At 35.5% G+C, this 24879-nt stretch overlaps 1 protein-coding gene across 2 annotated transcripts in view; it reads left to right on the top strand.

Moving 5' to 3' along the window:
* The window catches only part of AMMECR1 (AMMECR nuclear protein 1), a 135958-nt gene that overhangs the window by 61197 nt on the left and 49882 nt on the right, over positions 1-24879 (top strand). For both annotated transcript variants that reach the window (XM_036270649.1, XM_036270648.1), the window contains exon 2: positions 4276-4386. In XM_036270649.1, the coding sequence (XP_036126542.1) occupies positions 4276-4386 (111 nt within the window). The remainder of the gene's footprint in view (positions 1-4275; positions 4387-24879) is intronic.

Raw genomic sequence — 24879 nt, 5'->3', positions numbered from 1 at the left:
TTATATTGGTGGGGACTGATATCATATCGTTAATGTTACCACCTACAAACTTTGTTTTAAGTAATCTAATTCTAATGAAGAGCCAAATGTTGGAGTGGGGGCTTGCAAATGTCTAAGGCTGCTGGGGTTTTTTTGTTTGTTTGTTTTTTAACTTTTGTTATTGCTGTGGTATGGCAGGGCAAATAGGATTTCTGAGAAAATATTGTTAAGTAAATACAACTGTTTCATAGTTGTTCCCATCTCCTACAAACACATTTTTAACCTTTTCTGGCTTGCGTCAATACGATACTTGTAAAGAGGGGCATAGGAAGTGTCATGAAACTTGGACTGGCGAATATCCTGCCCAGATGTACATCACTTTTCTGTACTGTTGCTGATTACATGCAACTACATTTCCCTGAGAGCTACTACTATTGACCTGAAGGTATTGGCTGCCAGTTGGCAGGGAAGGTTCACCTAGATTCCTGTTCCTGTCTAAAGACTTGGAAAAATGGGGAGAGTTTCTCCAAAGGTTTCTTAAAATTACATAGTGGCATAAAATGTTCAGAAGTAGGAAAATTCCTTAAAAAGCAATATCTGGTTACCCTCAGATAAACATTTCCATTAATATTTTATTTCATGTTGAATCCCTTTCTGTATTGCAGTATATTTTTCAATGTACATTGGTGGACTTAAACCATATGATAAAAAATATTTTCCAAAAACATTCTATTTCTGTCTTACTATGTACTGTTTTCCTTATATCCTTGTCATTGAGCAGCTTCTCTCAACAGGCTCAAACCTTTTTTCTACTTTGATCTGTCTTGGAATATGTTGAGGTCTTATGTCCTTTTGGGAACTCATACATATTTTAATAACACATTTAAGAATGAAATTGCCTATTTTTCCCCTCTGTGTGTTGGGAAAATAAAAGTTTGTTCAATTTTTAGATAATACATACTGAATGTCCCCATAGTTACTGCCCTGTACAAGATAGTTATCACTTTCAAGATATGATCTTTTGTACTCATTTATGTTTATTCTCTTTCAGTCTACTTTAAAATAATTAACTTCTCAATTTCCCCCATTAAATATTACTTTTAGGTATTTTGGATTTTTAAAAATTCCATATATGCGGTCTTTACAAAAGACATTGGATGAGCCTTTGCAAATGAGAAATTAGAGCCCCACATTTTGAAGGAATAGTTTTATTCTGTCTACTAAAAGTCTAATTTCTTCCATCTTCAGGCATCTGTCCTAAACACAGTGGGGTTGTCAAGTAGAAATCCTTCACATCTTTGACACAGATAGTTCCTTGCAATACCAAAGTGGATGTTGGTAAGAAACCAGGAGAGTGCAGACAACTCTGCATTTGCTTTACCTCTTTAAATTTTTTTTAAAATTTTTTTCAGAGAGAGGGGAAGGGAGAGGGAGAGAGAGATAGAAACATTGATGAGAGAGAACATTGATTGGCCGCCTCCTGCATGCCCCACACTGGGGATTGAGCCCACAACCCAGGCATGTGCCCTAACAGGAAATCGAACCGGTAACTTCTTGGTATGTGGGTCAGTGCTTAACCACTGAGCCACACCAGCTGTGCTGCTTTACCTCTTATGAGGGTTCTGTAGAACACATATTCAGCAGTGCCGGAAATTCACAGAATGTTAAATCTGGAAGAGACCACAGTGCTGTGCACTTTTACATCCCCATGTGCTTACTTATGGAGTGCCTTTTCTTCCAGGTTGCCTGGCAAAATACAGCTTATCCTCTAGCACCCTGCCTCCTGAATACACCATCCCTTAATCAGTGATAGCAAGCATAGTAATAAGAAACTGTATAATCCCCCCCCACTATGTGTTTGAATGCCCTCTAACATATTAAATAATATAGTTTTTAATCTGTGTTTTTTTTCTATTTATCCTACAAATTTTAAATGTTTGCTTGAGTAGAGAGGATTATAGTAAGAATGATGTCCATATATCTTTTAGTGCAATAAATAAGAGAATTGAAAGTAAAGTTTTAAATGACTTTCATTTCTTGTGTTTCTGATAGGAAATGAATTCACTCACACTTTTAGATTTCTCTCTCAAGTCACTGAGGAAGAGAACATGCCACTTAGTTCTGTGTTTTTGAGAATCCATCATGGTATTTTAAAGACATGTTATATGTGGTACAGTATGATTCACTTTGTTCTGGGTCTGCCAGGGGACATATCTTACGAAGAGATGTTTTGTATAGGCATTGTTATGGGAGAGGATTGGTATCTTATTGTCCATATAATGGTTGCTAACATTGACTCCATCAATTTAGAAAGTAAAAAAAATAAATAAATAAGAGATGAAATTCATCTTTAGAGATAACTGGTGCATTTTAGGATACTAGTATTTGTGAGAAAATAATTCCATCTAAGTTTTGTCTTTCTGATCTAGTATTAGTCCAGAGCAATAGAGAAAATCTCCAACTGGATCATTAGACTCTTGTCTCAAGTTATAAGATATTCAGTACACATGATGTAGAAAACAGAAAACCTGGAATTTACATTTTGCTTGTATTTTAGTACCTTTAGTGTAGTCATTCAGTACTTGAATACTAACATTGATAAAAGCTTGGCCCTATATTTTAGTCATCTTTTTCAATGCCTCTGCGCATTTGGCTCCTGGAAGAAGCCAGTTCTTAGTACTGCTCCCTGGTTTGTATATTGTTTATTTGGGAACCTGTCTGCCATTGTGGCTACCTGTCAGAACTCAGCACAATTTAAATGTTTGAGGTGGGTGACTGAAGTGTTTAACAGGATATCTATTCCACCCCTGATGACTGATTAGAGAGTATTTTAAATAACGAATGTGTTCTCCAACTCAGCAGCATATTATCACAAATATATGACATATGGTATGTCTCCCTAAGATTTAAATTTTTAGAAAGCTTAAATCTATTATATTATACTAGTAACACTGTGAATGCTCATATTAACACGAACCATCCCCAACTAGGTGTCTATCTTTTACAAAATGTCCTAAAATATGTAAATTAATTTATTTCATAAAACTGACATATGGAGTTGCTTCTGATAAAAATAATTGTTTTTAGACTTAACCAGTAATTGAGACTGTCAGTGGTTTGCTGCAGAATCCAAACATTTACTCTATTAAACTTCATTTAAAACGATATTACTTTCTTTTCTTTAAAAAAATTTTTTTTTTCTTTATTCTAGAGAGGGAAGGGAGAGGGAGAGAGACAGAAACATCAATGAGAGAGAACACTGATTGGCGGCCTCCTGCACACCCCCCACTGGGGATTGGGCCCACAACCTGGGCATGTGTCCTGACCAGGAATCAAACAGGCAACCTCTTGGTGCATGGGTTGATGCTCAACCAGTAAGCCACACTGGCGAGACTATATTATTTTTTTTTGTTTTTTTTTTGTTTTTTTTTTTGGTATGTTCCCCAAGCCCGGGACTCTGGTCCGCAGGCCAACGCTCCAACCGCTGAGCCAAACCGGCCAGGGCTATATTACTTTGGTAGTTGATGCTTGAGAGATTGTACTTATTGGCAATAATTTTACCTAAAATTTAAAATAAAATTTCTTGTTTCAGAGCATTACTTTGTTAATGTTTGCTCTTATCCTTCAGCTCTCTGAACTCTACTCATTTTTATAGGCCAATCTGAAGATGATCAAGCTCAATGAAATTTTCTTCTATCCCAGTAGCTTAATTTATGGCAGTTTGCTGTGAACATGCCTGCCTTCTGTACTGGCTCCTAGAGAGCAACAACTATGTTTTAAGCAACTCTGTATTTCCTGTAGTACCTTTCACAGTACTTTGCCCTGATTTATTCAGTTAAGTATTTATTGAAATTGGTGATTTCCTAAACTAGACTTATGAATCTATCAGTAATTTGAGGTTTAAATAAGGATTCAGGCAGTCAGCCATGATGGCATTTTGGAAATGATGGTTAACGCTCTTATTGCCCAGGTTTGAGTTCCTACTTTATGTATGAACTGTGGGACTGCCTCATACCTAAAATAGAAATGTTAGTAATAGCACCAGCCTCCTAGAGGTGTTGATGAGGCTAACATATAGATAATTTGTTTAAAACATTTATTGTGCTGCCTAATATATAGGATATACTCAGTATGTTGTAGCTATAATTATTGCTAAATGCAGTCCTATTGGGCTGGACCCAGCCGCTTGAGGTCCTGTCCTTTGGTCTTTGTATCTCAGGCATCTAATCTTGCATATAGTAAATACTTGCTTAAGTTGAATCGATTGATTTGCCCTATTTTTATCTTCCATTACAGCCCACTGTTTGTAACATGGAAGATTGGTCGAGACAAAAGATTGCGTGGATGCATAGGTACTTTTTCTGCCATGAATTTGCATTCAGGACTCAGGGAGTACACACTTACCAGGTGAAAACCAATTTTTGTTACCTCTGTTTCTACATTAAAAAAAAGAAAAACTTATGAAACTTGAACCTGATTATTTAATTCTTTTACTGAATTGTCATTATTTGTGACTCCTTTAATGTTCAATTTTTTTCTTCAACCATTTGCCATATCTCTGGTAAAATGTTATTGATATGTATTATCATAATATAAAATACTGTGATTACATGTATTCTGCCATAGATGTTTTGAAGTGTTTTCTTTTCTTTCAATACCAGATTACTTTGTATAACTTGAAAATCAATAACCAAATATCCATGGGTTACCAAAATGTATTATTTCCACAATTATAGTCATGGTGTCTTTGTTAGGCTTTTAAAAAACTATTGATGTACATTTAATCTTGGACATTTTCTTACACTTTTATGTATTTTTGAAATTGAACCAGTAACCTGGGAAGAAAATGATGCCACAGCCTGGCAGCATAATCATTTACATTCACACTTCACCCCAAATTAATTGTAGCTTACTTATTTTGCTTCATCTGACACAAAGACAAATTAATGAATGCCTCATTACAGTTTTTAGGACTTTGTTCTTAATTTCTGAACTCACTAAAAGCTATCTAGCATGCCGTCTGATTCTTTTTTCATTTCAAGTGTAGATTTCTAGCAAATTGTGTTCCAAAATTATTTCAAAAGAAGAAAATTCCTTAAATAATAAGCTATCAGTAAAGGAATTTCCTGTTTTTGTTCACATTTCAGGGTGAGTAATACAATTTCTATAGTTGTAATACGTACAAGTGTCCATCCAACAAGAAATTGGTCTCTCCTAACTATTGGTACTTGGAGCAAGTTGCTTAACCTCCAATAAATAAAGTACTAATTACAGTATGTATTTTGTTTTATATACATAATATGGATGTTAGAGAGATGTTAGGAGAATGAAGTCATAATCAATCATTACTGTGCTTCAGTATTAATGTTCTGGAACATTCATTATATTACTTTAGAATCGCATAAATGCAGCTCATAACACCAGTTAATAAATTGCTGGTAACTGAGTTTAGTATTCTTTTATTTGAAGGTGTAACTCAGAGCTACAGGGTTTTCTTTGCTTACAATGAAGCCCAGAAAGAAAAGCAAAGGCATGGATGGTTACATTCATAGATTTTCACAGGTATTAGAAACTTGGTGTTTGGACTTGATTAAATAACATACAGGCAGTAAAGGGGTCAAAACACATATTCTGGAAATAAAAGGTAGTGTAAATGCTAGTCTAGGCATGTTAGATTTTTTTTTCTGATGTAAAATACTATGGACTCATTTTTAAAAATTATCTATTTTTATTGAATTTATTGGCAGGTGCATATGAAATTACTATACTTTTAATAACTAATCAAGGCAATTTATTATACATTTCTTAATATAATTTATTATGAGGAACACTAACTGGTTCCTTTGTATTTTCTGAAGAAAAGGATTTTATTGCCAAATATATTTTAGAAGCACTGGTTAAACAATTTTTTTTTTATCCTCACGCGAGGACATTTTTTGTATTTACCTTCACATACAGTGGGAGGGAGAGAATGGGGAAGAGAGAGAGAGAAACATCGATGTGAGAGAGACACATCAACTGGTTGCCACCCACACGACCCCAATTGGGATGGGAGACAAGGGCAATCGAGGTACATGCCCTTAGCTGGAACCGAAACCGGGGCTCTCTGGTCCACGGGTTGACGCTCTAACCACTGAGCCAAACCAGCCAGGGCTGGTTAAACAAATTTAAACAGCTCTGTTAACTGCAGGACTTTTCAGAACCTTTCGTGTTCACAGTGTAGTTCATCTCTAAGAGAGATATAGAAAATACAGCATTTCACAGACTTCAACTTTTTTTAACTACTGAACCCTTTTATCCTCCCACTCTGGTGTCTTATGCCATTAGTGTTCTATGGAATATATTTTCAGAAACATTCATTCTGTTTTAATTTTTTTTTAATTTTTCTTTGTCATTGGGGAGTCTGAGTTGATAGTATGGAAACCCTTTGTACTTTCTAATGAAATGTGTCAGAAATCCTGGTATCAAATATTATATACTTTAGAAATCTTTAGTATTAGTAACTGTAGTAGCAGTTTGGCTTTGTTTAAAGAAAATATGATTTTTTTTTTTTTTGCCTACATTGATGAGAAAAGATGAAAATATCCAACCCTTTTGGATCTGCCTCCAAGGGTAATTACCAGAAGAATTACAGTATATTTTTCTGATAATAATGTGATTTTGAATTAATTGTTCAAATAGTTGAACTTGCAAATTTCCTACACACCTCATTGTAGTCAGTGGCTCTTCCTGTTTATTTTTCGATTTTTTTCCTCATGTTTTTATATGACTTCCTGACATTGTATATATCACATTAGAAAGATGTGTGTTTGTGTGTGTATGTATACATATACATACCTAGTCTTCTCATTTTTGTTCTGTTTAATTTCTTTTGCTTAATATTATAATAAGAATGACGTTATTTAGAAGAGATGTACAAAAGAAAACAAGTCTTAAAATATACAGTTGCTCTTTTTTTCTGGACTTATTTTAGAATTGAAATTGTGGAGTCACTTTTAAAAGTTACAATATAATGTCTTTCAGTTCAATAATAGGGCACTCATCACTTCTACATGCTGCTGCTATTGTTACTGTTATTATTATTATTATTATTAATAGCTCCATTTATTAAGAACCTTATTACCTGTCAGACACTGTAAAAGAGCTTTATATGCACGATCCTCACAATAACTCTTTGGTATTAATATCCACATTTAAAATGTTTTTATTTTATTTATTGAATTTATTGGGGTGATATTGGTTAACAGAATTATATAGGTTTCAGGTGTACAATCCTATAGTATATCCTCTGTATATTGTATTGTGTGTTCACCCCAAGTCTCTTTCCATCACCACTGATCTTCCCCTTAACTTCTTCTACCTCCCCCTACCCCTTTCACTCTGGAAACCTAGATTTACATAATTTAAATAATATGCCCATTCACATATATCATAAGTGGTAGAAGCAGGATTCAAACCAGGCCATCTGAATGCAAAGTTCAAGCTCTTAACTGCTACTTTTAAGATGAGACAACATAATTTTTTTCTGAGAATATAAGTTTTGTAACTTCATCAGGAAAATAATAAACTTGGAAGCAGATTACTATAATTCTATAAATCACGGTTCAATAATTCTTTAAAAATTCTAGTTGGGAGTTAAGATTGAAATTTTGGAATATTATATTAGATTCCAGGAAATCGACAGATAGGATTATAAAAAGTATATAACTCAGGGTTATATAGACTAGTCAGAAGAAAACTGACTTGGATTAATATTGTAGAAAAGGATAATGCTTGTTACAAAAATATACTACTGCATGGTATGAAATTGTGTTCTTTGGCTACATGTAGATAATGTACTAGATTCCAAGGATACAGTTTTTTAAAACATAATAATTGGTGATTCTTGGAATTTGTTCTCCCAATCTTAAAAACCCATAAATCACAAAATTTACAATGGAATAAAATGAACTTAAGGGGTTGGGGATAAAAAGGAAAGAGAAAGCAAAATGAAAAATAAACAATGAAAGTAAAGACTCACCAGGTACATATATCTTTTGTTTTTAAATATTTCTTCACTATCTTCAACTGTGATTAGATAGACTATTGTTCAGTTTTCAGAATGTTACTCAGCTGTATTCTTTTTTATTGTAAAATATACATAACATAAAATTTACCATTCTCACCAATTTTAAGTGTACAGTTCTATGGCCTTAAGTTCATTTGATGTGCATCATCACCACCATTCATCTCTAGAACTTTTTCATCTTCCCCAACTGAAATTCTGTGCACACTAAACACTACCTCCCCATTCCCCCCTCCCCCATCCTTGACAACCTTCATTCTACTTTCTGTCTCTATGACTGTGACTCTTCTAGCTATGTCATATATAGTATTTGTCCTTTTGTGACTGGCTTATTTCATTTAGCGTAATGTCTTCAAGGTTCATCCATGTTATAGAATGTGTTAGAATTTCCTTCCCTTTTTAAGGCTGAATAATATTCCACTGAATGTATCTACCACATTTTGTCAATCCATTCATCCATCTGTGGACACCTGACTGGTTTCCAATTTTTGTCTATTGCAAATAATGCTGCTATGAACATGGATGTACAAATACCTGTTTGAGTACCTCAGTTGTGGTTTATCCCCAGCCCCAGTTGGGGTCATGTGGGTGGCAACCACTCGATGTGTCTCTCTCATGTTGATATTTCTCTCTCTCTTCCTCCCCTATCTGAAGATGAATGCAAAAAAAAAAAAAAAAGTCCTTGGGTGAGGATAAAAAAAAAAAAAAACTCACTATTTTATAGAAGACAGTGATCTAATTTGTTTGTGGCCCCTTAATCTCTAAAACCTAAATCTTAAAAAAAAAAAAAAATGACTAGGTACTTTTTAAATAAAATGCCTAATCTGGATTAAGTTTTTATTGATAAACATACTGTTTTAAAGTTAAAATATTTGTCGTGTATGTTCTCTTGGTTGAAATTTTGATTTTAGACTGAAGTAAAACCTTATAAATAGGCTGAGGATTTCCTCCCAGTTGTAAAAAATGCATAATTTCTATGTATATAGCTGGAAAACTTTTAACATTTATAACATGGAACTATTAAATCGGCTATTCTTTCCTTGTCTTTGGAGACTCTGGGTAAAAGCAGGAAAGTCTATAGCAAATGAGAAGCAGGATGGAGAACTCAGAATTATTGGTAGAAGTTTATCCATGGTTACAAGTTAAAGTCCACATAACTATATTTATTAGTGGTCAAAACTTCAAAGTAGAAATATTCTTTGTCCCAGTTGAAGAAGAATTTCTAGTATTTACCAAGGTACTTGTGTTTATGGCTTTTCATGTTAGAAAACAGAGACAATTATTTCCTCCCTTTTAGTACTTAGATTATATACTTTCATAGATAAGAGAATTACAACTCATATAGATGAACACAAACATCACAGTCAAAGAATATTCCTTAAAAGTTTTGGCTAATAAATTGTCCACCAAAGTGTAGGTTTATTTCTTTGTCGAAATTCAAGTTGGTAGTAAATTTTCTAGAAAGAAAATCACATATAAATGATTAGATGTGTTCTTATTTCATAAAAGGAATGTGTATTCTTAGTGATTATAACACATATAAGTGATTAATAAATGTGTTCTTATTTCATAAAAGAGGAGTGTTCTGTCATCAAACTTAAAATACTTTCTTTTCATCTAGTTTACTTTGTTGTACTTAGCCCTCTTCACAATAAAATAATTATGCAGGTGTGGGAGGTGCCTAGAGCTTGATTCTGAACTGTGCTACTTTGTTGAACTGCTTAATTCTGAGAAATTAGCAATGGAAAGTTGTTCCTTTCTAAGGAAAAGTATGACCACATAAAAGGTGATATATTTTGTTTTGTGTGAGTAAGGAGTGAAAGAGAGAGAGAGAGAGAGAGAGAGAGAGAGGAAGGGAGAGAGGGAGAGTTATTGATTGCATGTTGCAACTGTTCACTTACTATTAGGCTTTTTGAGATAGGAGAAATAGCTAACAGATCTGCTTTATTATTTTTAAAGGTCCTGTCTAGATTGCATACTTCTGGGTGACTATAAATTTGTTGTGAACCATATTTGCTTTTATATTTTGGTATTATAATCTGTCACTTTTCTAAAGCAGTATGAGTTTAAAACCATTGTGAGCAGCATAATTTATATTCCCCCTCTAAGGATGGACTATTTTGTGATCACTTATTCTTTATTATTTTCGATAACTAAACTTGGCTCATTGTGAACAATCTCCCCTCCTCTACCAATTTAATATCGGTCCTCACATTAGCATCACCTAGATTGATTTTTCTTATGAAAACAAACGCTGTTCATGAGTCACTTCCGACTGGACACTATTTTCATGGAAGGTCATTCTGGAGATGTTAAGGCTAGACTATTTTTGGCAAGTGTCTGTGGCAAGACTCCTGGCTAAAATATGTTTTTTGAAGAAATAAATTAGATGAATCAAAAACACTATGCAAAATGAATTAGCCTAATTTACCATCTACATGTTGCTGCCTTACTACAAAAGGCAAGATGGTCTGATTCCTAAACATTATACCTAGCTTGTTAGTTGCAGCGTACAGAAAAACTGCTTTTCAGATTTTATATGCATTTAATTTAAGGTATAGTTTTGAACCTAGATTGCTAATATATATCCTTTACTTCAAATTTATCCATAGCATAGGATAGTTAAATATAACCTGTGGAATTCTAGAATTTTCATTTTAACTGCTGGTTTAATGCACTCCTTCATTATCTGTGGTTGTGCTAACATGAAGAGATTTGGCCAAAAAATGACCAGCAGAATGTGGAAAGAGCAACTAAAGAGTAAGAAACATTCCTAGTATGGGTAATGGCTCTTAAGTTATAGAGAATGATCTGATTCATATAGTACTGACTGCCACAGGAATTAAGTGTAGTGAGTATGTCAGATTCTAATTCCTTATCACATGTTTCAGATATTCAGAGTCTCCAGGTAGAGATCGCCATGCTGCCTTGATCAAGCACTGTAGGCACAATACCTTTGGGTAGAAAGGCAGAAAGACCATTTGTAAAAAAGTTAAAGGTGTGATAGAAGCTGAAAATGGACTTATGCTCTTGGTTCATAAGGAGAGGGTAAACTATAAGAAATTGACCCGATTCTTACATCTAACTAAACTTTACCATTTTGCTTCTCCTCCTTTTCCTTTAATCATGTTTAAACAGTTCATCCTGCAAATCTCATCAAAATTTTGCCTTAGGAATTTATAATATAGTAGGAGAGATAAGAAGTTAAAGAAATAATTATAATCCTAGGTAGAAAGTGATTTTTTCCCAAGAGGCAGAGGAGGTGATGATGATATTGGATGAACAAATACTCTACATCAGTAAAAAAAAAAAAAACAGAAATGTATGTAAAGCAATTTATGAAATTATTTCATTTAGTCCACCCGTCATTCACTTTGAGTAAAAGCTAAATACTTTATATAACTTTTTGGCTAGTTTGCATCCTACATGGACAAAAAAAACTCCAAAATTACTAGGATGTGTATCAATTGTTATTATCAAAGTGATCACATACAAGGTATTGAATATTTTGAGAGATTGCTAGTACATATTTGAAGGGGAAGATGAATTTGCTATGAAAAAAATGAAAACCTCAGACATAGAGTACACTTAAAAGATTGTCACACACACTTCACCAAAGAGTAGCTAGAACCAGTTGGATTATAGCCCTGATGTTTGGTAAATGTTTTCCTCTTATTCCATTAAACTGAATTTCATATTTTGTTTCAGTACAGTAAACTGATATCTACCTTCTTTCCTGAGAATCATTGCTTGAGATGCTTTTCATTTTTTTTTTTTTTTGGCAGAGGAAAGACTGAAGTGGTGAAGATAAATTAGAATACAAATATTGTATAAAATCATTATTATATTAGATATGGTCTAAAAATCATACTGTAGGCGTTTAATGATATATTTACTTTTGAGCATTTACAAAATAAATATAGGGTCTACATATAAGTATCTAAAGTATTTGAGTCATTAGGATCTGAACAAAGAGAACAGATTTGTGTCTTAGTATACTGGAAGACTAGGCCACTTAAACCAATGTATGATGCTCAAGGCAATTATTCCTGTCTAGAGTATTATTACCAATAATATGCTTTTACCACTTCTAGAATGTAACGTTGCTAGTAATTTGAGTCCTTTAGAATAATTTAATGTTGAGGTTTTGTGCAGCAATTTAATGTTACATATTTAGTTACTTTATGAGCATGAGAAAATATTTTTTAAAATACTTTCTTAAAAGCCAAAGGAACAAAACCCTTCTTTCTCCATGAGCTTTGCTCTTCCCTCAACTTCATACCACCTCATATGTGAACATTTAAAGTAGTAGCCCTTGGAAAAATTTCTATTTTCTTATTGATAAAAAATTAGTGTTCTTTAAAGACTAAACATTTATTGTTGTTAGCCCTTTATCTTGCATTATAAATATATTTATCTTAGAAACAACTTCTAAAGTTTTTTACATTCTCGCTCTCATTTTAAATAAAAAGCAAACATTCAGTATAAAAGGCTTGTCCTGGAGAGCTACATAATCTGAGCTGCTGCTTAAGAAGAGAAATAGAAAAAACCCATACTATATAACCGATAAAATGGAAACTTTTTGAAGTTCTATTGCTATAAGAATTTTATAGGTACTAAGAATTTTTAAAGATGAAAATTGTGTCTGATTCATTCTATTGATAATGAAGCTCTAATTATTAATATCAGATATGCACTATCAGTAGTTTAAAACTTACAGGTGAAGAAAATACATTGTATTTATAAAATGTAGATTTAAAATTAGTCTGATGTTCAAAAAATTTTTCAATTTTACTTCAGCTCAAAAAAGTATTCTGTAAATAAGCACTGAAACTATAGGCTTCATCATTCAAACTAGATTAGCATGTTATTATTTAATAACTTTTTTAAACCTTATTTTTTAATTTATACATTGAACTTCCAACTTTTGTGTTCTTCCTAGTGGTGAAAGAGATTTAAAAAGCCATAAAATAAATTCTCCAGAAGCTTTAATTAAAGAGATTTCCCAGAACTCGACAACTTCCTGTTGCTATACCCAGCTACTTTCAGGACTGCTTTATATGTTCCACAAAGCTGATTTAAAAATTTCCAACTTTTTTTTTCAATTTAGTTTTATTGTTGACACTATTAAGATGTCCCCATACCCTTCCCCTTTACCTACCTCCACCCAGTTCCTGTGCCTCCTCCCTCAATGAATATTTGACAGAGGAGATGAGGATACAATGGAGTGAAGACAGTCTCTCCAATAAATGGTGTTGGGAAAATTGGACAGGTACATGCAAAAATATGAAACTAGACCACCAACTTACACCATACACAATACACAATAATAAACTGAAAATTGGTAAAAGACTTAAGTGTAACTTGTAAAACCATAAAAATCCTAGAAGTAAACATAGGCAATAAAATCTCAAACATCTCACATAGCAATATTTTTGCCGATATATCTCCTAGGGCAAGGGAAACAGAAAAACATAAATGGGGCTACATCAAACTGAAAAGCCTCTGCACAGCAAAAGAAACCATCAACAAAATGAGAAGGGAACCCACTCTATGGGAGAACATATTTGCCAATGATACATCTGATAAGGGGTTAATTTCCAAACTATACAAAGAACTCATACAACTCCACAAAAGGAAGACAAACAATCAAATTTAAAAATGGGTGAAAGGATCCAACTGTTGCTACTTCACTGAGAATCGGAGAAGAGAGAATCTCTTTCAAATTCTTCAGGCTACTTTAAACATAAGGCATTCTTCTAAGACAACCTTCTGTTGCTCCCTGGCTAAGGGGGATTGATTTGCTTACTCAGGTCTGGAGAAGTCCTTTAAGACTTTGAAATGTGTGTTGCATATGAAGAGCAGTAAGTAACTATACGTTGCTGCTTAGAGTGACTATGCTGCTAATGAGGTCATGGGTCCAATCCCCATTTGGGCCAGTTTGCTTTGTTTTGCTCCATATCACAGACTGCACCATAGACCCTAGGCAGTTGGTTACAAGGGGGCTTATGCAAAAGCATGTGGATGATTCAGTAACACACCCAAATCTTTAGCAGAATTTCAGCATATGAAACACGCTGCATTTGGAGTACTCAAAATTTAGCTAACTCATGAATAGTTTAAATCCCAGTAATAATTGCTTTAAGTCTAAAAGAAGAAATGAGAATATTTAAAATTGTTAATTTCTTTTCAAATGCCCTCTGAAGAAAGCTAACATGATAATGGGGGGTGGGGAAGCTTTTCGTAGTGGCAGTGGAACTGAGAACACAGGTTGGGTTTCAACAGGTCTGAAAATGCTGTGAACAAAGGGAGATTTCTGGTTAGATACCTGGCCTCAGAGGAGAAATTGTTTATAAGTTCCCCTTTCCTGAGTTTCCATCTTTAATTAAGAGTAGTGGCTAGGAATGGGAGTCATCTCAAACAACAGTGGATTTCAGCTGAACTGACTCTTAAGTACTTCAGTGATGAAAGAATGATTATGTTAAATTCACAAGTTTCTAAATACGTTACAAAATGCGATCGCTCTTTTTTTAAAAATATATTTTTAAAGGCTAAATTTTAAAGTTGTTATTGATGGTGTGTTGAGATGTTCCAGTGCCTCATGTGTTAGCTCACTAAGGTGTGTGCCTGTTGTCTAAACATATGTGCCCTTCCATACTGTTACATCTTCCTCTTCGTACCTTTTATTATTGCTCAGAGCAGCACGCTTACCCCATTAGCCAAAATGGACATAAACACACCTATTGGCATAACTAGACTCCTCTCAGTTATTGTTAATCCTTATACTTGAGAGAGGCCCCACCTCCATGTCTACCCATCTTGCATATAGTAAAAACCAAAGTCATTCCAAACCTATATTTCACCCAGAGAGAAAAATCAAAGTTCTACAATGCCATCATCGTTTGTCTGGCTCTCCCTCTCCCTGCCACCTCCTAGTCCCATCGTTGTTAAGAAACAGCACATGAGGCCTTAACCTCACATTCCAGCCATGCACAATTATTCACTACTGCCCAAATATAGTCTTTTGTGTCTTCCTGGCTTTGAACATTTTTTTTTCCCTCTGACAAACATGCCTCTTTCCATTTCCACCCAGTCAGTTCCTACTCATCCTTCAAGACTCAGCTTGCTCATTACTTCCTCCATGACATTTCACTGATTGTTCCCAGCAAAACTGGTCAGTCTCTGTTCTCACAACACTTTATTCAGGTCTCTGTTATAACACTTAACACACTGAATTGTAGTGATTGACTTTACATGTTTGTCTCTCCCTTTTGAAATTGCCCTCAGCAGTAGTTTAACAAGCCACATCAAAGCAAATAAACAGAAACCAGTCTCATTATTTTCTGGTAACTTTACTTGATCCTGACAACCATTTCTACTCTTCTATTTCTGTCTGCTTCTATTAGCTTAGGTTTGTCACCTTTTCTTATTGCCAGTGTACTTGAGCCTGTAGAAGTTGCCGATGCTGATTGGTAGTAAGAGGAGTAATTTAAGGCCAGTTGAAGTTAGACTGAGTCAGGGGACAGGGAGTTAGACTGAGTCAGGGGACAGGAATCCTTATCTAGACTACTTTAGAAAGAAAATTAACATAAAGTTGAGCTTTTATAAGGGCTATAAGTGATTGAAGAAGAACAGTGTAAATTGATGCTTGCCATGGGACCATAGAGCCGGAAGGGATCCTTAGAAATCATACAACCCCCTATCAGATACTTTAGTCTCTTGTACCCTCTCCCAAGAAATGGGCATCTAACTTCTATTTAACATCTCCACTGACTTAGAACTGACTACTAGTTAAGCAGCCGTTTATTTTCAAACACCTCTAAACCCATACCAGAACTCCAGTTACCACATAGCTTTAGTTGAAATGCCAGAGTGAAAGATTGCCTGTATTTATCACTCTATTGTTTATAGAAAGCCACAGTAACCTGCAGTGATTTAACTTACCCTCTGAGTAATGTCTGAGTCTTTAGAAGTTTAGGAGTGGTAAGACACACAGCTTTGCAACTGACTTCCATCCACCCATCCATAACAATTTTAACTGGCCCCTTATTATTGAAACCTTCAAAGCTGCTTCCACAACATCTTCTTTCACTGCCCACATTAGACTTCTGGAATTGGCTGGGCCAGAGAGTCCATAAATTTTGAGCTATAATTGGTATTGGATCTTTTAGTAACCCCTCAAAGTTGATTACACACTGCTGGAACTAGAGTTAGAACACAGGTGTTCTGACATTGCCTGGGATTGTCACTGCAGTTTTCACAGTAGAAGGGAATCCATAAATGTATGTAAATTTACTCATTTTAGTTTTATGTTAAGAAACACAGTTTCAAGGCATCCAGTAGTAAAATAATCATTTCACAGTGTAAGGTCTCTCAAATTATCTGCCTTGAGTCAAGTTTTGGGCATATATCCATAAAATGAAGAATACCCTAAGAGCTATTCAACCAAAACTATAAGAGCAACAATGTCAGTATGAGAGAAACCCAGAGCAAAACTCAAATACACACACACACACACACACACACACACACACACAGAGTTCTTTTTTATCTTAGATTGGCCTCCTTCTTCAAATATGCCCCCAGCATACTAGTTATATTTCCTAATCACAATAATAACTTGTTTATTTGTATGTGTTGGACTTGTCCAAATATGTTATATAAGTTACCTCATTCTTTTCAAGAACTATGTGAAGTTGAAGGTATTTCACTTTTATTACAATCAGGAAAAACCAGGGCTTATATAGGTTAAGTAACTTGCTGAATAACAGCTAATATATGACAGCACCTGAATTTGAACCTAATTCTGTCTGATTCCAAAGTCTGTGTTCTCAACCACTATGTATATTGCTCTCTCCTCTAGTAACATCACTCTCTTTTCTCCCTTGAAAGTTTCTTATAGCTATATGTCCTATTAACTCAGCTGATATCCCCTGGTCTCAGCTCACAGGAAAAACAAACAACCAACCAACCATTGAATAACTTTTTATTTGTGTCCTCAGTTTCCTAAAAACTCAGTATTCCAACATTTCCCTTACGCCCCCCCCCCCCCGTTAATTGCAATTTTATTCAACTTCTGGGTTGTCTTTCCTTTTAGAATCCTGCAACACACTGTCTCCCTCGTGTACATTTTTTCTTCACAACTGTCCTCTTAGGCTAGTTTAATGTTCTGAACTCCCCTAGTCCCATTAGAATTGATCGTTTTCTCAGGAACACACACTCCCCAAGCTTTGATTTTTTTTCTCCCTGTGCAACATTTGAATTTAACACCAGCAAGTTTACATGGAATACTAGTTCAGCCTTCAGGTTTCTAGGTAGGCATAACCCTCTGAAATCTACTACAGTACCCCGCCCCCATGGTTTTGCTTTCTGCAGTTTCAGTTACCCATAGTCAACCACAGTCTGAAAATATTAAATGGAAAATTTCAGAAATAAACAATTCGTGAATTTTAAATTGCATGCTGTTCTGCATAGCATAATGAAATCTCATGCAGCCCTGCTTCATCCTCCTGGGATGTGAATTATCTCTTTGTCTAGTGTCTCCCTACTGTATACACTATCCACCCATTAGTCACTTGGTAGCTATCTAGGTTTTCAGATCTACTGTCGTGGTATGGCAGTGCTTGTGTTTAGGTAACCCTCATTTTACTTAATAATTTCCCCAAAGCACAAGAGTAGTGATGCTGGCAGTTCAGATATACCAAAGAGAAGCTATAAAGTGCTTCCTTTAAGTGAAAAGGTATGTATATATAGGAAAAAAATCATACTCTATATAGGATTTGGTACTGTCCATGGTTTGGGGCATCTTGTAATGTACCCCCCATGAATAAGGGGGGACTGTTGTATGACTTTTGGGTGGCTTAGGGAAGGCTTCACCATAAAGGGACTGTAGATAAAAGCCCTGATCTTCTCTACACCTAGTCAAAAAGGAGACAACATTTGAGGAGTAAGAAATTAGTTTGAGCCTTAGAAATTATAATTAAAGAAACAAATTTCAAATTTCCAAGTAATTTAGAACAAATTTATTTCCTTAATTTACATTTTTACAATTTGAAGTTCCTTGGGGCAACTTACCAGAAAACAAGACACGTCTATATAAATAGAAGACAAATATATCTATGACTGATATTTTTCTCATTGAAAAATTTTAAAAAGGAATTTTTAAAAAGGAATGTTTGAAAATGGACTGTGTCCATTTTACCATACTTATATTTCTTACAGCTGTAGGGTTTTGAAAAAATAAAATAAAATCATTCAGTTTGTGTCTCTTTCATACTGCAATCTGAGATTTGGGAATCTGAGTATTTGAAAAACAAGGCAGATTTTTAAATGAATTTTTATTTTTATCCAAGTCTTTTATGGCTGCATTATCTCTTCAAAAATATTTTTAAGGACATAATCTCAATCCATTGAGGTTTTGCTTCCCGAGATTTGTCAACAGTTTGGCTCAAATAAACTCACAAAATTCTTCATAGTTTTGAACTTTTCTTACATTCGCAGTAGCCAGGTTTGTACCTTCTTAGCACATTATTTTCCTCATCTCCAGGCCTAAATATCGAGTTGTCCACTGGGCCTTCCATCAGCAGTTTAAGAGATGACCTCAGCTTCTTCAACCATGCACCCATTCATGGCTTGCTTACTGTAAGACTCAACCCCAACCACTCGTGCTAGCTGTAATACAGGTGCTGACAGAACAATAAAAGAGAAAACAAGGAGGTGTTGGAAAATGGCAGCAGGTGAATTGTAAACTAAACAGACTGTCTCCCAGGACCAAACTAGAGTTACAACTACAATAAAGACAAATCACTGGGAAAAACAAACTAAAAAGCAGCTGGAGAGAGCCCATACAACCAGAGACAGAAAGAAGATGCCACATCTAGCCTAGTAGGTAGGAACTGCGGAGGTGTGTGAGGGCCTGCTGGGAGCCCATGGACAGCAGCAGAGAGCTGTATTAGCTGAGTGCACTTCCCGCTGAGAAAGCAGGGGTCTTAAAAAGCACCACATCAGCTACAGCCACTCACCTTGGGCTCCCGGAGAGTGAGGGTAGTGTGGACTGGAACTGTGTGGAGAGAGTAGAAGGCTCCTGACTTAGGAGAGAGCTAAATGGGAGGACCAGGAGTTTTGTGCTGAATCACTTCCTCACAGGAAGTAGCCATATTACTCAGAGCTCCTTCCCACAGCCCCCAGGAGAAGCAATGGCCCCTACTGCAGAAATTCAACATCACCAGGCCAGGGAAGATAAATGCAAATTGAGGCTCATTAACATTGAAGCTCATTAACACCGTCTGATAGCAAGCATGTGCCCCAACCACTGGAAATTCTCTTATACCTGAGGGATTTTTCATTCAGCTGAGGGCTACAAATCTAGGCTCATCAAGAAACTGAGACTAATAGCCTCCAGGCAAAAAGCTAGAGGATAACTGAACCTTTCCTGGGCTTGCAAATCTACCCAGGAAAGTAAGACTTGACAGTGGTGTTTTGACGTGGGTCCTCTATCACTCATCAAAACCCAGTAGAGGGAGCCACAACCAGTGGAACACCAACACCCAAAGGGAAAATTTGGCAGGCTCTAAAACCCACTGAGACAGCCAAAATGGTGAAACAAAGAAACAAATCCCAAATGAAAGAACAAGATAATTCTTCAGGCGAAAAAATAAATGATATAGAATTAAGAAAGGTATCAGAGGGAGAGTTCAGATAATAATCATGAGGAAAGCTCAACAGCATGAGTAAAGATATAGAAACACTGAAAACCAACCAACTTGAAATGAAGAATGACATAGCAGAAATAACACACTGGAAGGAATAACCAGTCGAGTAGAAGAAGCTGAGGACCAGATCAATGAATTAGAAGACAGGGTAGAACAAAATCACCCAATCAGAGAATCAAAAAGAAAAAAACAATAAAAAAACAGGAATCCAGCCTAAGAGAACTGTGGGACAATATGAAACATAACAATATCTACACTGGAAGAGTGTCAGAAGAAGAAGAAAATGAGCAAGGTTTACAGAATATATTTGAAGAAATAGTGACAGAAAACTTCCCTAACTTGGTGAAGGAAAAAAGCATACAAGTTTAAGAAGCACAGAGAAGTCCAAGTAAGAAGAACCCAAACAGGCCCATACCAAGACACATAATAATTAAAATGCCAGAAATTAAAGGCAAAGAAAGAATCCTAAAGGAAGCAAGAGGTAAGCAACAGGTCACCTACAAAGGAACCCCCATAAGGGTGTCAGCTGACTTAACAGAAACAGTACAGGCCAGAAGGGAATGGCAAGAAGTAATCAAGGGAATGAATAAGAAGGACCTGAATCCAAGACTACTCTATCCAGCAAGGCTATTATTCCAAATAGGATGTGAAATAAAGAGCTTCCCAGACAAAACTTAAAAAAGGCTAAGGGAATATATTAGCACCAAATCAGCACTCCAAAACTGTTAAAAGGACTGCTGTAATAAGCAGAAGAAATAGGAAGAGAAACAACCATAATAAATGAACATGGCAATAAATAAGTACCTATCAATGATAACCTTAAACGTACATGGATTAAACATTCAACTTAACAGACACAGTAGCTGAATATATAAGAAAGTATAACTCATACTTTCAAGAGATCTACCTCACAACAAAAGACTCACATAGGTAGAAAGTGAAGGGATGCAAAAAATTTCCAAGCAAAAGGGAAGGAAAAGCTGGGGTAGCAGTACTCATATCAGATAAAATAGACTTCAAAATGAAGGCCATAACTAGAGACAGAGGACATCGCTACATAATTTTGAAAGGATCTATCCAGCAGGGGGATACAACCTTGGTAAATATATATACATCCAACATAGGAGCATGAAAATATCATTTAAAAACTTCTGCAGGACTCAACAGCAATAAAATCATAGCAGGGGACTTCAACACCCTGCTGATATCACTGGATAGATCCTCTAGATGAAAAATTAACAAAGAAACACAGACTCTAAATGAAGCGCTAGATCAGATGGATTTAATAGATATCTACAGAGAATTACACCCCAAAACTGCAGAATTCATATTCTTCTGAAGTGCACATGGGACATTCTCAAAGACAGACCATATGTTAGGGCACAAACTAAGTCTCTACAAGTTCAAGAAGATTGAAATCATATCAAGCATCTTCTCAGATCACAATGGCATAAAATTAGAAATCAATTGCAACAAAGACATGCAAAGAGATTTGAAAACATGGAGGCTAAATAAATAGCATGTTATTGAACAATGAATGGGTTACCATGGAAATCAAGGAAGAAATTAAAAACTTCCTGGAAACCAATGAAAATGAACACACAACAACACAAAAGCTATGGGATTCAGTGAGAGCACTCCTGAGAGGGAAGGTCATAGCACAAAAGGCCTACCTTAAGAAACAAGAAACATTTCTAATTGATTTTTTAATCCTACGACTTAAAGAACTAGAAAGTAAACAAAAAAGGAAAACCAGAGCAAGTACAAGGAAAGACGTAGGAAAGGTCAGAGCTGAAATAAACAACATAGAAACTAAAAAAGAAATTCAAAAGATCAAAGAAACAAAGAGCTGGTTCTTTAAAAAGATAAAAAAGATTGATGGACCCTTACCCAAACTCAACATGAAACAAAGAAAGAGGACTGACATAAACAAAATCAATAAAAAGGAGAAGTAACAACTGACACCACAGAAATACAAACTATCATTAAAAAGTACTGTGACCATGCCCTGGCTGATTTGGGTCAGCAGATAGAGCATCGGCCCGCAGACCAAGGAGTCACAGGTACGTTTCCTGTCAAGGGCATCTACTTTGGTTACGGTTCGTCCCTGGCCCCAGTCAGAGTCGTGTGGGAGGTAACCAGTCAATGTGTCTCTCTCACATTGATGTTTCTTTTTCTCTCTCCCTCCCTCCCACTCTCTCTAAAGATAAATAGAAAAATGTCCTCTGGTAAGAATTAAAAGAAAAAATACTACAAACAATTTTATGCCAACAAATTGGACAATCTAAGTGAAATGGACAAATTTCTAGAAACACCCAGTCCCCCAAAACTGAACTGGGAAGAGATAGAGAACTTGAACAGACCAATAACAACTAAGGAAATTAAAGATGTAATCAGGAAACTCTCAGCAAACAAAAGCCCAGACCTGGACAGCTTCACAGGGGAGTTTTACCAAATACTCAAAGAAGAACTAACACCCATTCTACTTAAAGCATTCCAAAAAATCTAAGAAGAAGGAAGACATCTAAACTTATTTTATGAGTTTAATTCTAATTCTAATTCATTATAATTCTAATTCCAAAACAAGATAAAGACACTACAAAGAAAGAAAACTATAGGCCAATATCCCAGATGAACATAGATGCCAAAATCCTTAACAAAATTTTAGCAAATCGGATCCAGCAATAGATCAAAAAAATTACTCACCATGAGCAAGTGGGATTCATCCCAGGGATGCAAGGCTAGTACAATATTCACAAATCAATAAATGTGATACAGCACATTAACATATGATCATATCAATAGATGCTGAAAAAGCATTCCACAAAATCCAGCACTCATTTCTGATAAAAATGCTCAGTTATGTCGAATAGAGGGATCATATCTTGACATAATAAAGTCCATATATGAAAAACCTACAGCCAACATTATACTCAGTGGGCAAAAACTAAAAGCATTTCCCTTAAGAACATGAAAAGGACAGGGATGCCCACATTTGCCACTCTTATTTAACATAGTACTGGAAGTCTTAGCCACAGCTATTAGACAAGAAGGAAAAATAAAAGGGATCCAAATTGGAAAGGAGGAAGTGAAACTGTCATTATTCGCAGATGACATGATGCCGTACATAAAAAACCCTAAAGACTCCATCAAAAATCTACTGGAACTAATAAATGAATTTCGCAAGGTAGCAGGATACAAAATTAACATCAAGAAATTGATGGCATTCTTATACACCAATAATGAACTCACAGAAAGAGAAACTAGGAAAACAATCCCTTGTACCATTGTGGCAAAAAAAATTAAGATACCTAGGAATAAACTTAATCAAAGAAGTTAAGGACCTATTATCAGAAAACTACAGGATACTGAAAAAAGAAAGAGAGAAAGATATAAAAAAGTGGAAGCATGTACTTTGTTCATGGATTGGAAGAATTAACATCATTAAAATGTGTATACTACCCAAAGCAATCTATAGATTCAATGCAATCCCCATCAAAATACCAACATGTTTTACAGAACTAGAACAAATACTTCAAACATTGATATGGATCCAAAAAAAGACCCTGAATAGCCACAGCCATCTTGAAAAGGAAGGACAAAGTAGGAGGGATCACAATACCAGATATCAGGTCATACTACAAAGCGATTGTAATCAAAACAGCCTGGTACTGTCATAAGAACAGGCATATAGATCATTGGAACAGAACAGAGAACTCGGAAATTGACTCAAGACAATATGCTCAATTTTGGACAAAGGTGGCAAGAGCATACAGCCTCTGCAATAAATGGGGTTGAGAAACTTTGACAGCTACATGGAAAAAAATGAAACCAGACCACCAACTTACACCATACACAAGAATAAACTCAAAATGGATAAAAGACTTAAATGTGACTCATGAATTCATAAAAATCCTAGAAGAAACTGTAGACAACAAAGTTTCAGACATCACATGCAGCAGAATTTTCACCGATACAATACCTAAGGCAAGAGAAACAAAGGAGAAAATGAACACATGGGACTACATCAAACTAAAAAGCTTCTGCATGGCAAAAGAAACAAGCATCCAAATGGAAAGCGAACCCACTGTATGCGAGAGCATAATCGCCAATGATACATCAGATAAGGGGTTAATTTCCAAAATATATAGAGTACTCATACAACTCAACAAAAGGAAAACAAAGAACCCAATTAAAAAATAGACTGTCAAGCCTCAGAGGAGGGGAGTTTTGGGTGAAGAGAAAAGCCACAGAACTTACATGCATGTATGCATGACCAATGAACATAGACAACAAAGCTGGGGATGGGGTGGGGAGGGAAGGGGCAGAGGGTGTCAATGGGGGAAAAATGAGAAACATCTGTAACAAAAACAAATTAATAAAAAAAGAAATATCAATATAAAACACACGCACATACAAATAAAATATAAAGCACATATATTCCTGAGTCAAAAAAAAAAAAAAAGGGCTGAGGACCTAAATAGACACCTCTCCAAAAAGGACATATAAATGGCCAAGAAACACATATGAAAAAATGAGCAACGTCACTAATCATCAGACAGATGCAAATTAAAACAACCATGAGGTATCACCTTACACCTGCCAGAATGGCTGCCATCAACAAATCATCAAACAGGTGCTGGTGAGGGTGTAGAAGAAAGGGGACGCTAGTACACTGCTGGTGAGAATGCAGACTGGTGCACTCACTATGGAAAACAATATGGTGTTTCCTCAAAAAATTAAAAATTGATCTGCCATTTGACCCAGTGACACATCCCATTTCTAGGAATATATCCTAAGAAACCTGAAACACCAATCAGAAACAATATATGTACCCCTATGTTCATAACAGCACTGTTTACAATTGGTAAGATCTGGAAACAGCCCAAGTGTCCATCAATGGATGAGTGGATAAGAAAGCTTTGGTACATATGCACAATGGAGTACTATTCAGCTGTAAGAAAGAAAGACCTTTTATCCTTTGAGATGACCTGGAGGGACATGAAGAGTATTATGCTAAGCCAAATAAGCCAATCAGAGAAAGAGAAATACCACATGGTCTTATTTATTTGTGGATTATAATGAGCAAAATAAGCTGATGGACAAAATAGACCCAGAGACATA

This window comes from Molossus molossus, unplaced genomic scaffold, assembly GCF_014108415.1.
Source record: "Molossus molossus isolate mMolMol1 unplaced genomic scaffold, mMolMol1.p scaffold_m16_p_2, whole genome shotgun sequence".
Taxonomy (NCBI): Eukaryota; Metazoa; Chordata; class Mammalia; order Chiroptera; family Molossidae; genus Molossus; species Molossus molossus.
Note: the sequence above shows the minus strand (reverse complement) of the source record. Positions and strands in the feature narration are given on the sequence as shown.